Genomic DNA, 16,036 nt, shown 5'->3' with positions numbered 1-16,036 from the left:
CCAATTTTTCTGCACCGTTTTTGAAAAATCTGCAGGTAAAACGCACTGCGTTTTACTTGCAGATTTACCGTGGATTTCCAGTGGGTTTTTTGTACGGATTTCACCTGCGGATTCCTATTGAGGAACAGGTGTAAAACGCTGCAGAATCCGCACAAAGAATTGACATGCTGCAGAAAATACAATGCAGCTTTTCCGCATGGTATTTTCCGCACCATGGGCACAGCGGATTTGGTTTTCCATAGGTTTACATGGTACTGTAAACGTGATGGAAAACTGCCACGAATCCGCAGCGGCTAATCCGCTGCGGATCCACAGCCAAATCCGCACCATGTGCACATAGCCTAATCCTAACCCTAGTTCTAACCCTAGTTCTAACCCTAACCCTAGTGGAAAAATAAAAATATTTTATTTATTTCATTATTTTCCCTACCTATGAAGGTGATAAGGGGGGGCTTTATTTACTGTTTTTTTATTTTATTTTGATCACTGTGATAGGTTATATCATAGTGATCAAAATGTACCTGTAATGAATCTGCCGGCCGACCAATTCGGCGGGCGCACTGCGCATGTGCCCGCCATTTTGGAAGATGGCGGCGCCCATCTTAGATGCCAGACGGACATCGGGAGGGACCCCAGGACTCCAGAGGTACAGGGGGTGTGATCGGACAGCGGGGCGGGCGCCGGATAGGGCGGAGGGGAGAGGAAGGCAGCGGAGCACAGAACGGAGGGGAGGAAAGAGTGACAGCGTCGGCAGATCGCCGCTGTCAGTCGGTGGTTGGGGCAGATTGCGGTTTCCAGCCATGGCCGATGATATTGCAGCATCGGCCATGGCTAGATTGTATTATTTCACCAGGTTTCATAGGTGAAATATTACAAATTGCTCTGATTGGCTGTTGAAAGTGAAACAGTCAATCAGAGGGATCGTAGCCACATGGGGCAAAGCCACAGCCCCCTGGGCTGAAGTACCACTCCCCCTGTCCCTGCAGATCTGATGAAATTGGAGTTAATCCTTTCACCCGATCTGCAGTGACGCAATCCCTCCATGACGCCTCATAAGCGTCACAGGTCGGATTGGCACCGACTTTCATGACACCTACGTGGCGTCACAAGTCGGGAAGGGGTTAAGTGCTCCAAAACAGAAACAAAAATGAACATATACCCTACTGTAAGAGAATAAGTAAAAGCCATAGTGCATATAAATGTTGGGTACTTGGTAGATACCATTTTTGGTAATAAAAAAAAAAAAGGCATAAAAGCCATCTCGCAAGCGTCATGGTGTACCCAATAGGGATGGTCCTATCCTCTAGTATCAAGACCATGGCCATATGCCAAGGTGACATTAATGTGAATAAGGTCAGAGTAGGACCGGGTTCAGAATGGATACCCAGAAAATGGAAAGCTATATAATATAGGTAATGTCCAGCTCAAAGTAAGGGAGGCCACACCCTTACCTGCACTAAATGCAGAAACCTGAGACTGGAGTGTAAGTTGGTATGCATGCAAAATAGGAGTATGTAACCAGGAAAAGATAACACAGAAGTGAGACATATCAAACCGTTGCATGTATTGAAAAGGCAAACCAAGAAATAGATTTCTACGGTCACCTTTAGACCAGGGATCAACAAGAACGTAAAACACGGCCAAGTGCTATGCGATAAAACATTGGATGTCTCTCAGACCAATGTTATTCTATGGGCAATTCGGCATGAGAGAACAAAATTGGCAGTGAGACTCGGCTCACTCTCAACCATACAAGTCTATGGATGCGTGTCAATCATCAGACTGCACTCAGATGTCATCCTAGTGCGGTCCAATATACGCTGAGACAGGCAATGGAGGAGATGGAGAGATTACTTTCTCCATCTCCTGTGCTCAGATTCTCCCATGCGAGGGAATGCACTGACACTCGGCTCCCGATCGCAGCAAATCTTGGAGCCGAGGGTCATTAGCATATCGCATCCGATGCTATACGCTAATGTGATTCCAGCCTTCGTGTGTCTATCATGGACTCCAGAGTCACCTGAATATTCAGTGTGGGGCAAAACCACTTTTCCTGAAAATAACTCTAGCAATCCATGTAACTGTGTAATACGAGGTCTTACGGGGTTCAGTTCTTGTATGTCCATTTTTAGATTTAGAATGATGGGGAACCTGTCATGTTGTTCATACAATGCGACCTCTGGACAGCATGGGATAAAGAAGGGGAAGTTAAGCCAAATGGTTTATGGGTTTGATGGAAAAGATTCCGTATCAGGGTATGTGCACACATTAAGTATTTGCTGCAGACATTTCTGCACAGAAAACCTATTTTGGCAGGAAAAACACTGAATAAACTAAAACAGATTGTTTTTCCTATTTGAATGGGTGAAAACACAGAAACTGCTTGAGATCTTTTGAGGGAAAAAATAAGTAGTGTGTGCATGAGACTTCCGAAATCTCATTGTTTGCTTGTACAGTAAAATGCTGCATTCTTTTCACTTTAACACAAGGGTATGTTCACATGTTGCTTTTTGTCATTGAAATCCTTGGTGTTTGAAGCATGGGAGTACAGTGGGCGGGCCTACTAGTGATTGACAGCTGTTTGCATGCACAGTTACATGGGAGGACTGTCCATCACTGAATGGGACCACCCACTGGACTCGTATGCAGAAAAATTCAAGGAATCAAAGGCAAATTTAGCTGAAACTTTTCCTTCAAAAATGTATAACATCCTGCTACAGATCAGATACCATTGTGAAAGGTACCCCTTTATCTTTTAAAGCAGTGATGTATCATCAGAATATGCCGTTAGTTTTTTTTTTTATGATTGGCAGGAATCGGATTTCTTGCACCTTTGCTGATAATTATACATATATTTGAGGGAAATCCTTTCACTTTACACGCAACTCTGTGCATAGCCAAAAAAGAAACCCTGTTAAGCTATAGATTAGAACAATTTTCCTATTATATATTTGTCACAGTATTTAACAGATCTTTTGACAGATTCAGCTTTGGAGAATCTGAACATTTTATGTGGATGATAATCGTCAAAATGTTCCTACCTTCCCTTGCCTGTGTACTTGTTATGCATAATAACATACAATATAAAAATGTATAGAATGTGTCTCTCCTTCTCTTTTTAGGCCTTACTACAAACTCATGATGTGGTAGCCCATGAAGTTTACAGTGACGAAGCATTACGAGTCACACCACCTCCAACTTCTCCCTACTTAAACGGAGATTCTCCAGAAAGTGCAAACGGGGACATGGACATGGAAAATGTTACACGGGTCCGTTTAGTACAGTTCCAGAAAAATACAGATGAGCCAATGGTAAGATGCTGTGAATTATACATACTGGTTCATGAGCCGAGCAAAAAAACTCAACCTTCAAAAACATTTGCGGCACTTTTTTTTTTTTTTTTTTCCCTTTCATGGCATAATTTGAATTTGTTGTGGTTTTTGTTTTTTTTGTTATGGCAGGAATTGTAATAATTGATTCATGTAAGCTGAATACTTGTGGTATTCTTCCATCTGTACAATAGAAAGCAGTAAAAGGGGGTGAACTTGGTAATAAATGTTAGCGGCTGCCAAATCTGTGCTTTGCGGAAATTGGCTGGTGCTGCCGGGCTCTGACGTGCTGCCGGGCTCTGCACCCCTGCTCCATTCACATGGAACAGTGGTACCACACTTGTGTGGATAGGTGATAAATATATTTAGTGGAGAAATCTCACAAACCTTACAGTACTGCTGTATTGCAGTTTATTATGCCTGTCAGACTGAAGCTAACACAGCCTGGTAAACCTGTTTCCTTCATTCCTGGCCTCTGCAGCACCATTACAGCTGTAATATACAGCTGACTCCTGCATTAGATGGTGCAGACTCAACTGCTGAGCTTTCTTCCTGTGCTGTACATATTCAGGATGGTGTCATGTGAAAGTAGCCCGCCTGCAGTGCTGCTCCTTGGAGGAGGCCATAACCTCTTACTGGAGAAGCGGTGTCGTACAGTGTACAGCTTTTATGCTTTATTTTGCCTTTCATTTCACATCGTGTCGGAAAGATGGTGTTCTACGTGGAACAGCAAATAGTGATTTGTGGAAGACTATGAGAAGCTGATCAATTTAAGGAGATGCAAGAGTCTGGTTCCGAAAATGGCATCAAATCGGCTCTGTTGGTCAGGACGGCTGAAGTCGTTCATGAAATCCTGCACCAGATTGCAGGAAGCCCTCAAAAATCAACTGAGGCTGCCTCAGCAAGTTGGTGTATCATGAGCAAATTGTCAGTAAGTGCTGAAATCTCTGAACCTCAGTCAAAAGATCGGCAAAGTTAAACCTGTAAATTACTGGACGTGGTTGCTGACCGACTGCAGATGGACATTTGGGCCTTTTTTCTTTGCTTCATGACGGACAAAGCTTGATTCCTTTTATCAAGTAATGTAAGTTCCCACAATATGGGGTATGGGTCCACTGAAAATCCCCATCTAACTCTCGAAACGCCACTTCAGTACCTGAAAATTGGTGTTTAGTGTAAAATGTCAAAAATTTGAATAGTGGACCCAAATTATACCGCGGTTTACCTGGACATCTTTGAACAGTTTTACGACCAATGAGTAACAGAGCAAAAAAAGTTCTACTTTGTCCAGTAAGATGAGGCAACATGCCAAACCAAACGTAACTCACTGGCACTCAACGAAAACCTCACAAACGCTATCCGCAGCATCACTGTTGAAGAGCTGCAAGCAGCTTGCCAACCTGCTCCCACCATAGGTGCGAACAGTGACCACTTTCAGCATCTGTTGTGGGTAAGTGAATGGGAACAAAAACAATCCGCTTGCTCTTTTATCTTGTATACTATGGCCAGAGGCCTGCTACTGCGGCCCTCCCTGTACAAGTAAGATGTGATGACGGTCTGGTTGTTTTATCTTAAAGGAGGTCCCTTAAGCTGTCCTGACGCTTTAATAAAAAACGTCCTGCAATTCTTGTATTCCTTGTGAAATACGCGTTCTGGAGAATCTCTATTCTTGTCTATTAAACAATGAAATAACAAGACTAGAGCATCTTTTCTTGGCGTTCTCTGTTCTTCTGCTCCTTTTACCTATTTAACCCCATAGTGACGGAGCCAAATTTTTGAAATCTGACGTGTCACATTATGTAGTAATAACTCTGGAACGCTTCAACAAATCCCAGTGATTTTCAGATTGTTTTTTCGTGACACATTATACTTTATGATAATGGTAAATTTAGGTCGATATGTTTTGTTTTTATTTATTAAAAATATCAAAAAATTTAGATGTTAAAAAATTTGCAGTTTTCAAAATTTGAATAATTATCCCTTTAATCCAGATAGTCATACCACAGCAAACCATTAATAAATAACATTTCCCCGCATGCCTGCTTTACATCAGCACCATTGGTAAAATGTTATTTTATTTTGTTAGCATTTTAGGAGGTTTAAAAATGTAGCAGCAGTTTTTCATTTTTTTCAAGGGAATTTACAAAATTTCTTTTTTTAGGGACTTATCCATGTTTGAAGTGACTTTAGGGGTCCCATATATTGGAAAACCCCCAAACGTGATACCATTTTAAAAACAGCACCCCCTGACATATTGAAAACTGCTGTCAGGTACTTTATTAACCCTTCAGGTGCTTTACAGGAATTAATGCAAAGTGGTATGACAGAAATGAAAAAGTGTATTTTTACCACCTAAATGCTTCTAACTTCTGAACAGATTACTACAGCCGTCAGACTCTAAGGCCACTATTTGGTCATGAATTGCCATGGCAAACGTCAGGACCACACAATCATGATCTGAGGGCACCAATTGGGATAAAGGGGAAGCCCCCACACGCTGTTAACCATTTATAATGATGTAGTCACTATTGACAGCAGCATCTAAGGGGTTAAACAGATTTGGACGGTGCAAACACTGATCTGGCTGATGCAGCAAGTTGTCAGCTATAGTGTACAGCCGACAGCTGCTGGATTGTCACCTGTATGGGGAGGCTATGCTCTTATATCTCAGGTCAGTTAAAAGATGTATTGTCCAGAGTAAAGAGAAAAAAATGCAATCGCACAGCCGCTATATGCTAGACCCTTACTGCTCCAGGGGCAAAAAAATGCACTGTTTAAGCCTTTTGTCAGAAAACAAACTAAACAAAAAAACCGCTGAAAAGATTATACCTTGGTGCTGCTTAAGAAAAACAGATCCAATATGATAAATAAGAAGAGACTGAAAGCGCACTCACCGGTATTTGAACAATCAGAGCGGTTTATTCACATGAGATCATGCGGTGCAGGGAGGGTATGTGAATACAAAGAGGATGACAGCTGTTTCGTGCTAGGTGAGCACTTCAACAGATCCAATCAACAGATCTGTTGAAGTGCTCACCTAGCACGAAACAGCTGTCATCCTCTTTGTATTCACATACCCTCCCTGCACCGCATGATCTCATGTGAATAAACCACTCTGATTGTTCAAATACCGGTGAGTGCGCTTTCAGTCTCTTCTTATTTATCATAAAAGATGTATTGGCTGTCACTAAGGGGTTAATGTGTCCCTGTACTCTTACTGTACAATCAGTACGCGGACACAGCCCTATAGCAAGGGGAGTGGTTCACCCACTTGTCAATTTATTCAGAAATGGTCAGGAGAAATTAAGGGAATGGTGCAACATAGAGCTCTATAAAAGACGCTCCAGAGCAGTTTAATGGGTAATAAAGTACCGTATTTGCTGAAAGACCTGTTAGGAAGGAGATTGTATATTTCACAAGATTTGGCAGGATGAATGGCCTATCATTAGGAATGTATCTTCTGGGTAGTGGATAGACAGTACTACATGTCTCTGCCTTTCTCAGCTGTTTAATCATATTTGACTACAGTTTCTGTAAATCCTGACAAAAAGTTAATTTGTTTTCCTCAGGGAATAACTCTAAAGATGAATGAGCTGAACCACTGCATTGTTGCCAGAATTATGCATGGCGGAATGATTCACAGGCAAGGTACAGTAACGATCTTACGGGCTATGCGATCACGTAACGTCTGGCGTGCGCTTCACATTCATGCATGAATGGCGCTTACTACACAGTTATGAATGAATCTTAATGAGGTTTTACAGCAGGATGCTGTAAGGATTTATGGGAATAAACCAAACCTTTGTTACCCAATCGGTTATAGTGCCCCTCTGAGACATGCCAGTTAGATAAGTGTATAGTAATCTAATTTGGGCATCAGAACTGTTTCTGTAGAATTGTTACTTTGACAGGTGTGTAGGTGACCTAAAAGCGGTAATTGTATCTCCGCCATTCATGCCTAAAATGGCTATATCTGGCTGTCAGCTGCCACAAGTGATCATGGCTACAGAGAGGGCTGATTATTGTAATAACTCCTATAAAAGTCAATGGAAGTTGCATTTACATCATGGCCTAGTGAGCTGTTTAATGGTAAAGTGTAGCCTACTCCTCTGTTCCCCAAAGTCCAGACTACAGAGAGAAAACGCATTTGAAAATGCTAAAGTAATGCAAGAAGCCTTGTAGGGAAAACAAGGGATTCAGCAAGGTAATTTTGGTATTTTTTGAAAATCTAGTGCTATAGTCCACAAGTGACCTTTTCTCCAGTTTAGTTCTGTGAATGTTTCTTTCCAGCTGTGGAAAATGCAATTTGGTTTAATGTCAACTGCAGTTGGTAAAAAAAAAAAATAGTGATTTTGGCTAGAGTGATTCTTGGGTAGAAGGTCAGGAATATTTTTTTTTTTTGTCCCTGTGCTGAGATAATCTTCTAAATGTGCCCCTGCTGTGTAATGGTAGTGTCTGGTCATACCACATCTCCTGGGCAGAGGAAGACACAAAAGAGTATACTGGCATTACAATATGGGATCACAAATAATTCTTTTGAGGTAAAACATTGCTTAAAAACAAGCAGCAAAATGTTTTACCTCACAAAGATAATCAGATGTGCCGTCCTGTCTGTACACTCTCTTGCTTCCTCCCCTGCCCAGGAGCTGTGGTATGATCAGACCATGATCCTGTATGGTCAGACATGGCCATTACACCGTACACGGCAGGGCACATTTATAAGATTATCTCAGCACAGGAACATTTTATTAACATCAAATTGTGAAAATTATTATTCCAAGATGTTTTGGTTAAAATGAACTTTGGTTCATGGGAAAACTCCTTTTTAAAGGGAACCTGTCAGCAGGATTGTGCACAGTAACCTACAGACAGTGTCAGGTCAGCGCCATTATACTGACTAAAATAATACCTTGGTTGATGAAACCCGTCTTGTGGTTGTTCTAATCTTTATGTTCAGTTTTGAGTTAATGATATGCTCGTGCTTCGGGGGCGGCCTGTGGGGGGGTCTTCATGTGGGGCTCTGGTTACATATTCATAATGCAGACTGCTGACAGGACTGATCCCTCACTGACCTGCCCCCTAGATTGCGTAATGAATATCTTGTACATACTTTAAAAAAAAAACCTGCAGGCAGATGCCAGCCGTGAAATCTGCTCTGCAACATAATCGTTTCATGTCCCGATAATGCATGTTCTTGATGTTATCCATCTAGAAAAAAGAAACAATTGGAAAATGGTGCCCGTGCAGTAGCAGCTATCGATGTATATAACTGTGATCCAATAGCTGTTACTGCACATGCGCCGGCTGCACGATCTTACTGGAGAAGAAAAAAACCTCCTCTTTCAGGGATCACCGAGAGCTGCTACTGCACAGGCGGTGCCATTTTGAAAGATGAATTTTTTTCCTTTTCTAGTAAAATGGCGCTGCCGGAGAACGAGCAGTAGCAGCTCTCGGATCTCAGCTGTATACATCGATAGCTGCTACTGCGCAGGAGCCATTTTCAAATGTTTTTTTTTCCCCAGCTGAATAACATTTGAAAATGGCTCCTGCGCAGTAGCAGCTATCGATGTATACAGCTGAGATCCGAGAGCTGCTACTGCTCATTCTCCGGCAGCGCCATTTTACTAGAAAAGGAAAAAAAATCATCTTCCAAAATGGCACCGCCTGCGCAGTAGCAGCTCTCGGTGATCCCTGAAAGAGGAGGATTTTTTTTCTTCTCCAGTAAGATTGTGCTGCCGGCGCATGTGCAGAAACAGCTATTGGATCACAGTTATATACACATCGATAGCTGCTACTGCACAGGCACCATTTTCAAATTTTCTTTTTTCTAGCTGTATAACATCAAGAACATGTATTATTGGGACATGAAACATGCAGTTATGCTGCAAAGCAGGTGCCACGGCTGGCATCTGCCTGCAGAAGGATTTTTGTTTGTTTTTTTATCTTCAGTCTGTACAGGTAATCATTATGCAAATTAGGGGGCAGGTCAGTGAGGGATGAATAACTTGTCAGCAGTCTGCATTATGAATACATTATCAGAGCCCCACATGAAGACCCCCTACAGGCCGCCCCCGGAGCACGAGCATATCATTAACTCAAAACTGAAAATAAAGATTAAACAACCACCACAAAATCATTTTATTCAGTATAACGGCGCCGACCTGACAATGTCTGCAGGTTACTGTTCACAATCCTGCTGAAGAGTTGGGTAGAACCATTTTCAAGCTGTGATGAGAAAAAAAAATTATAGATGGCATCACATGGCTCTAATGCCCACACTATACACTAGGCTAAGGTCTGCTGAACCTGCCGTTGATAATTTTACCTCTGTTAGAGATATTCGAAATCAAAGTATTTGTTAGCTAATCAGTTAAAAAGGTTGGCCCACAAAGTACATTTTAATCAATAGATCTTGGAATAAAAATAAATTCCATGATTTGATTTGCTAAAATAAATGTTCCTGTGCAGAGATAATCTTATAAATGTGCCCCTGCTGTGTAATGGCCGTGTCTGACCATGCAGGGACATGGTCTGATCATACCACAGCTCCTGGGCAGGGGAAGAAGCAAAAAAGAGTAGAAAGGATGCAAATGGTAAATCGGCCCGCAGCATCGCAGGTCTTCTAACCAGTCATTTTCCTGAGCCGTGTGCTTGTTCAAATGCCCTGCTATTCAGGGCTGTGGAGTCGGTAAGCCAAACCTCCGATGACTCAATTTCCCTGACTCCCGACTCCACCTCTCCGGCTCTACAGAAATTCCTCATCACTGAGCATTTACATAAAGTGCAGCACAGATTCATCTCAACTAAAATCCGAGATCCTTAGATCAGGAACAGAACAGACATTTATAGGACATTTCATAACTTTCCCAAATTCTTATGAAAACATTTACAGCACATCCTGCATTGAACTACTGTACCAATTTATTATATATATTAGGAGTCTGAGTCAGTCCATTTTATAATGACTCCGCCAAAATGGACACAGCCTCCATGACTGACTACACAGCTGTTTGTCCCCCATGTAAATAACAAACAAAAAAAAAAACCACTATACTCCCTTCCCATGTCGGCTCCTTTCCAGTGGTGTCGGCACTCGCAGTCCTCGGGCTGTGATGTGCTGGAATGACACATGATGCCTGGCACTTAATCAGCAATGGCATCACTGTCCGCGCCTCCTGTCAAAATGAACAGGAAGTCAGATCAGCTGCAACCCGGACTTCCACTGCACGTTCAATTTGTACAAAGACGGAGACGGTGACGACAGCGCTGATTGGGAGCCTGGCATCACATGTCATTCCACCACATCACAGCCCTGGGACTGCGAGTGCCGACACCGCTGGAATAGAGCCAGCAAGGTAGGAGAGTGTAAGTTTGTTTGTTTTTGTTTTGTTTTTTATCAGGGCTGAACATTTAGTTTAAGAGGTTTTCCTAGTAGTGGACAACCCCTTTAACTGTCAGCTTCAGAGCCTATACCCTAGGGGATTGATGCTGCGTTTTATATTCCCTACAATGGTCAGCTGGCTGTAAGTACTAATAATAATAATCTTTATTTATATCGCGCCAACATATTCCGCAGCGCTTTACAGCTTAACCGTTTCAAACACAACAGTCATAAGTAACAATGTTAGCAATACAATAATTAAAGCAAAATAAGACGACCCTGCTCGTGAGAGCTTACAATCTACAACGAGGTGGGGGAGATACAAAGTACAGGTGTGTATTTACAATGATGTATTTACAATGATGGTCCAGCCATCTTCAAGGGGTGGGGGATAGATGGAGATAGTGAATGGGCTACACACAAACATAAAATGACTTAGATTTGTGAACGTGATAGGCCGCTTTGAACAAATGTGTTTTGAGGGAGCGCCTAAAACTATGCAAAATGTGGATGGTCCTAATATCTTGGGGTAGAGCATTCCAGAGGATTGGCGCAACGCGGGAGAAGTCTTGGAGTCAGTAGTGGGAGGTATGGATTAGTGCAGAGGTTAGTCGAAAGTTGTTTGCAGAGCGCTGTGGTCGGCTAGGCCGATAGACAGAAATGAGGGAGGAGATGTAAGGGGGTGCCGCACTGTGGAGAGCTTTGTGGGTGAGAACAAGTACTTTGAATTGTATCCTGTAATGAATGGGCAACCAGTGTAAAGACTAGCGAAGAGCGGACGCGTCCGAGTAACGATTAGCCAGATGGACAACCCTGGCTGCTGCATTAAGGATGGACTGGAGAGGGGAAAGTCAAGTGAGGGGGAGGCCAATTAATAGAGCGTTACAGTAGTCCAGGCGGGAGTGGATCAAGCCGACTAAGGCCTCTTTCACACTTCAGTTGTTTGGCGTCAGTCTAAAACCGCCATTTTCCTCAAATAACGGATCCGTCATTTTTTTTTGACGGATCCGTTATTTTCCCATAGACTTGCATTAGTGACGGATTGTGACGGATGGTCGTCCGTTCCATCCGCCATGCGACGGATCCGTCGACATTTGGCGGACGTTTTCTGAAAATAGACGGACATTGGAACGTTTTGTCAACGCCGAAATGGCGGATCGCGACGGATCCGTCGCGTCCGCCATTCCATAGAATGGGCGCCTATGGGCGACGGATCCGCCGCAACCGTTTTTTCGGCGGATCCGTCGCCCCAATCCGTTTTTTCAATTGCGCATGCTCCAAAAAGTAGATACTTCTCCCAGACAACCCCCAAGTAACGGATCCGTCAAAAAAACGGATCCGTTAGAACCGTTTTCGCAACAATTGTGACGGATCCGTCAATCCGTCACTATGTCGGTAGTGACTGACGCCAAACAACTGAAGTGTGAAAGAGGCCTTAGGTTTGGGTTGAAATTTTACTTTGCGTTAGAAGGGTTTACGGATCAGAGAAGACCATTCAGTAATTTGTGGCAATATTCCCCATGTGAGACGGCAATGTTTTCTTGTGACCAAAAGTATGTACAGTTGTGATAATGCGCCATCTAGATTCTCCTGCTCTTCTCTCAATGGGACTGCACATTTTTCTTCTCCGCCCGGGGAAAAAAAACCTTTAAAATACTGCATCTCTAATCTTATGTGGTGATGCTGAAATGTCTTGAACTTTGTTATTTCAGCGCTTTCTTTTTTTTTTCTTTTATCTAGGTACTCTTCATGTCGGTGATGAAATACGTGAAATAAATGGAATTAGCGTAGCAAACCAAACTGTGGAACAGCTTCAGAAGATGCTGGTTAGTTGTCTTTACAATTTACGGAGCTAATGACCTGCTACCGTATGTGTAGCACAGGCGATCGAACAATTGCAACTTCAGGTCTCCTAAGGGGACTATTAAAGACAGTAAAAAGTGGGGGGAAAAAAATTATAAAAAAAAAAAAAACATGCCAAAATCGCCCCTTTTTACCACACTGAAAATAAAACAAAATACACATATTTGGTATCAGTGGTTTCACAAGTCTGTTGTATCAAAACAGTATTTTTCCAACGCATATGGGGTATCTGCGTACTCAGGAGAAAACGGACCCCAAAATTTGTTGTGCAATTTCTCCTGTTTCCCTTGTTAGAATAAAGAAATTTTGATTCCAAAGTAAAAAAATTTTTGAAAAGAAATCCATTAATTGCTGTGAAGCACCTAAAGGGTTAATTAACTTCTTGATTGTGGTTTTGAGGACTTTGAGGGGCGCAGTTTTTAGGATGGTGTCACTTGATTTTTTCCTGTCATATAAACCCCTCAAAGTCACTTCAAACGTGAGGTGGTCCCAAAAAAAAAATGTTTGTAAATTTTGTTGGAAAAATGAGAAATCGCTGGTCAATTTTTAACCCTTATAACTTCCTAACAAAAAAAAGTTTTACAAATTGTGCTGATGTAAAGTAGACATTTGGGAAATGTTATTTATGAACTATTTTATAAGACATAACTCTCCGGTTTAAGGGCCTAAAAATTAAAAAGTTTGAAAATTGCTAAATGTCGTATGTCATGGCAAATAATTGTTACCACTGTCATGAAGTATGAATATGTCACGAAAGAGTCTCCGAATCAGTGGGATCCATTGAAGCGTTCCAGAGTTATTAGCTCATAAAGTGACAGTGGTCAGAATTATAACATTTGGCCTGGTCACTAAGGTGCAAACATCCTTTGGGGGTCATGAGCCTACAACATGGCTCGGTCCTTAAGGGGTTAATTGAACTCTGGTGTTTCTAGTCCAGTGGCGGTCCTAGTCAGGGATTGACCTCTATCTCTGCATGCGCAGTCTTACAGGAGTAGATTCTCCTAGTATTTCCAAGGTCTCATGCAATCTGTAGTCTCTGGTGACCCATGCATCAACACTTCTCCGCCTACCGCCTTCCTTTCCTCCTTTGTGTTTGACAGCATATTATGTGCAGACGGTCAGTAAACGCTGCGGGTTTGACGCTGTGTATATCTGCTGCGTCCAGCCCACAGCGGCCAGATGTTACAGCATAGTGGATGGGATGTCAAGAGATCCCCTGGCCACTGTGCGCCCAGAGACGCCTGCGGATCACCCTCGGACACTGACATCCGGCATGTCTTTCCAGACCGCAGCGTGTCTATTTCACCCATACAGTGTATTGCACGCGGTGAATCCACACGGCTCAATGAACACATGTGGATTTGCCTGCGTTCAATAGACGGCAGCGGACATGCACTGCGTCCAAAGCGCTGCCACTTCTGGATCCTCTGCACATACCCTAACTGCCGCCATTTTTTTCCCCTTTTTTTTTTTTCTCCCTTGTGACTTCACCACACCGCAGTGGATTAATTCTTTAGTTTTATGCCCTCCATTCCAGTCTGTGCGTGCTTTTGGTATATTTTCTTCAACGTGTCATGTAATTGCCGATCATATTCTATACTGATAAATGTCTTTCCTTCTCTTAGAGAGAAATGAGGGGCAGCATCACGTTCAAGATAGTTCCCAGTTACCGTACGCAGTCTTCTTCCTGTGAGGTAATAACATCATACATAAGCCGTCTTCTCTTGAGGTTTCTGCTGATGGCTGACTGTGATCTGCTTTCTGGGTCGCTTCTTCTGCCTGTGCTTGTAGACCATGCACACCAATTTCACAACAAAGATAACGGAACAGAGCGTGTATTTGTAAAACCTCAATAATGCGATTGCTGCTGAATATAGCTTCCATTTTCTGCTATATAGTGGTTACAGCAGTTATGGAATACGTGGAATATCTTATGTGAAATACCGTATTATTAATAATTACGACAATGACTTCAATTTACTTGATTGTGAAATGGTGTAGGCATTTTCCAGCCTTTGTGTAAATTTGTGTTTTAATCATTCAGATCAAAAATTGGTAGAAATGTTCCCCGGTGTGATTACCTTAGCAGAGACCAAGTAAGCAGCCATCCCGCCATGCTCTGTGTGTCAGTAGGACGCACTATAGCACACACTGCATTAATATTGTCACAACACAAAATACTGGCTAGCTTTAGGAATTGCCATTAACGCTCTATTGGTAAGTTATCGCACAATAGATAAGCCAACCTTGTGTTGCATCCTATCAGATCATCACTGGCCATTTTACATTGACTCAATAGAAGGCAATTATTGCCCCCATCTAGAAATGTTTATGACTAGCCTAAAGGTACCTTCACACTAAACGATATCGCTAGCGATCCGTGACGTTGCAGCGTCCTGGCTAGCGATATCGTTTAGTTTGACACGCAGCAGCGATCAGAATCCTGCTGTGATGTCATTGGTCAGGGCTAGAGGGCCAGAACTTTCTTTGGTCGCTGGCTCTCCCGCTGACATCGCTGAATCGGCGTGTGTGACACCGATTCAGCGAGGTCTTCGCTGGTAACCAGGGTAAACATCGGGTTACTAAGCGCAGGGCCGCGCTTAGTAACCCGATGTTTACCCTGGATACCATCCTAAAAGTAAAAAAAAACAAACGCTTCATACTTGCCTTTCCCTGTCTTTCCCCGGCGCTGTGCTTCTCTGTACTGGCTGTGAGCACAGCGGCCGGAAAGCAGAGTGGTGACGTCACCGCTCTGCTTTCCGGCCGCTGTGCTCACAGCCAGTACAGAGAAGCACTGCGCCGGGGAAAGACAGGGGAAGGTAAGTATGAAGCGTTTGTTTTTTTTACTTTTAGGATGGTAACCAGGGTAAACATCGGGTTACTAAGCGCGGCCCTGCGCTTAGTAACCCGATGTTTACCCTGGTTACCGGCATCGTTGGTCGCTGGAGAGCGGTCTGTGTGACAGCTCTCCAGCGACCAAACAGCGACGCTGCAGCGATCCGGATCGTTGTCTGGATCGCTGCAGCGTCGTTTAGTGTGAAGGTACCTTTACTTAAAGGGGATCTGTTAGCAGGATTTCACTCCCCAGACAATAGTCAATATAAGTATTCGATACACAACCGATTTTGCACGTTTTCCAACCTACAAAGAATGGAGAGCTCTGTAATTTTTATTTCATGCAATAAAATGCAATTTCATTATGTAAAAATCATACAATGTGATTTTCTGTTTTTTAATTTTTACGTTCTGTCTCTCACAGTTGAAGTTTACCTACGATAAAAATTAGACCTCTCCATTCTTTGTAGGTGGGAAAAGTTGCAAAATTGGCAATGTATCAAATACTGATTTTCCCCACTGTATGTACATGTAGCTCTTTCAAAGACAAGTCCAGCAGTACCTTTCACATGGCTAGTCCATTCCTCGTTTACGAAGTAATTAGCATTTCAGTTGATATGCAAATGAG

At 42.8% G+C, this 16,036-nt stretch overlaps 1 protein-coding gene across 8 annotated transcripts in view; it reads left to right on the top strand.

Annotated features, from left to right (window-relative positions):
• Window positions 1–16,036, top strand: part of CASK (calcium/calmodulin dependent serine protein kinase) — a 393,333-nt gene that overhangs the window by 341,729 nt on the left and 35,568 nt on the right. For all 8 annotated transcript variants that reach the window (XM_069761644.1, XM_069761640.1, XM_069761641.1 and 5 more), the window contains 4 exons: window positions 3,123–3,311; window positions 6,899–6,977; window positions 12,451–12,536; window positions 14,199–14,267. In XM_069761644.1, the coding sequence (XP_069617745.1) occupies window positions 3,123–3,311; window positions 6,899–6,977; window positions 12,451–12,536; window positions 14,199–14,267 (423 nt within the window). The remainder of the gene's footprint in view (window positions 1–3,122; window positions 3,312–6,898; window positions 6,978–12,450; window positions 12,537–14,198; window positions 14,268–16,036) is intronic.

Source organism: Ranitomeya imitator, chromosome 3 (genome assembly GCF_032444005.1).
Source record: "Ranitomeya imitator isolate aRanImi1 chromosome 3, aRanImi1.pri, whole genome shotgun sequence".
Classification (NCBI taxonomy): Eukaryota; Metazoa; Chordata; class Amphibia; order Anura; family Dendrobatidae; genus Ranitomeya; species Ranitomeya imitator.
The sequence above is the reverse complement of the archived record's forward strand: the minus strand, read 5'-3'. Positions and strand labels throughout refer to the sequence as shown.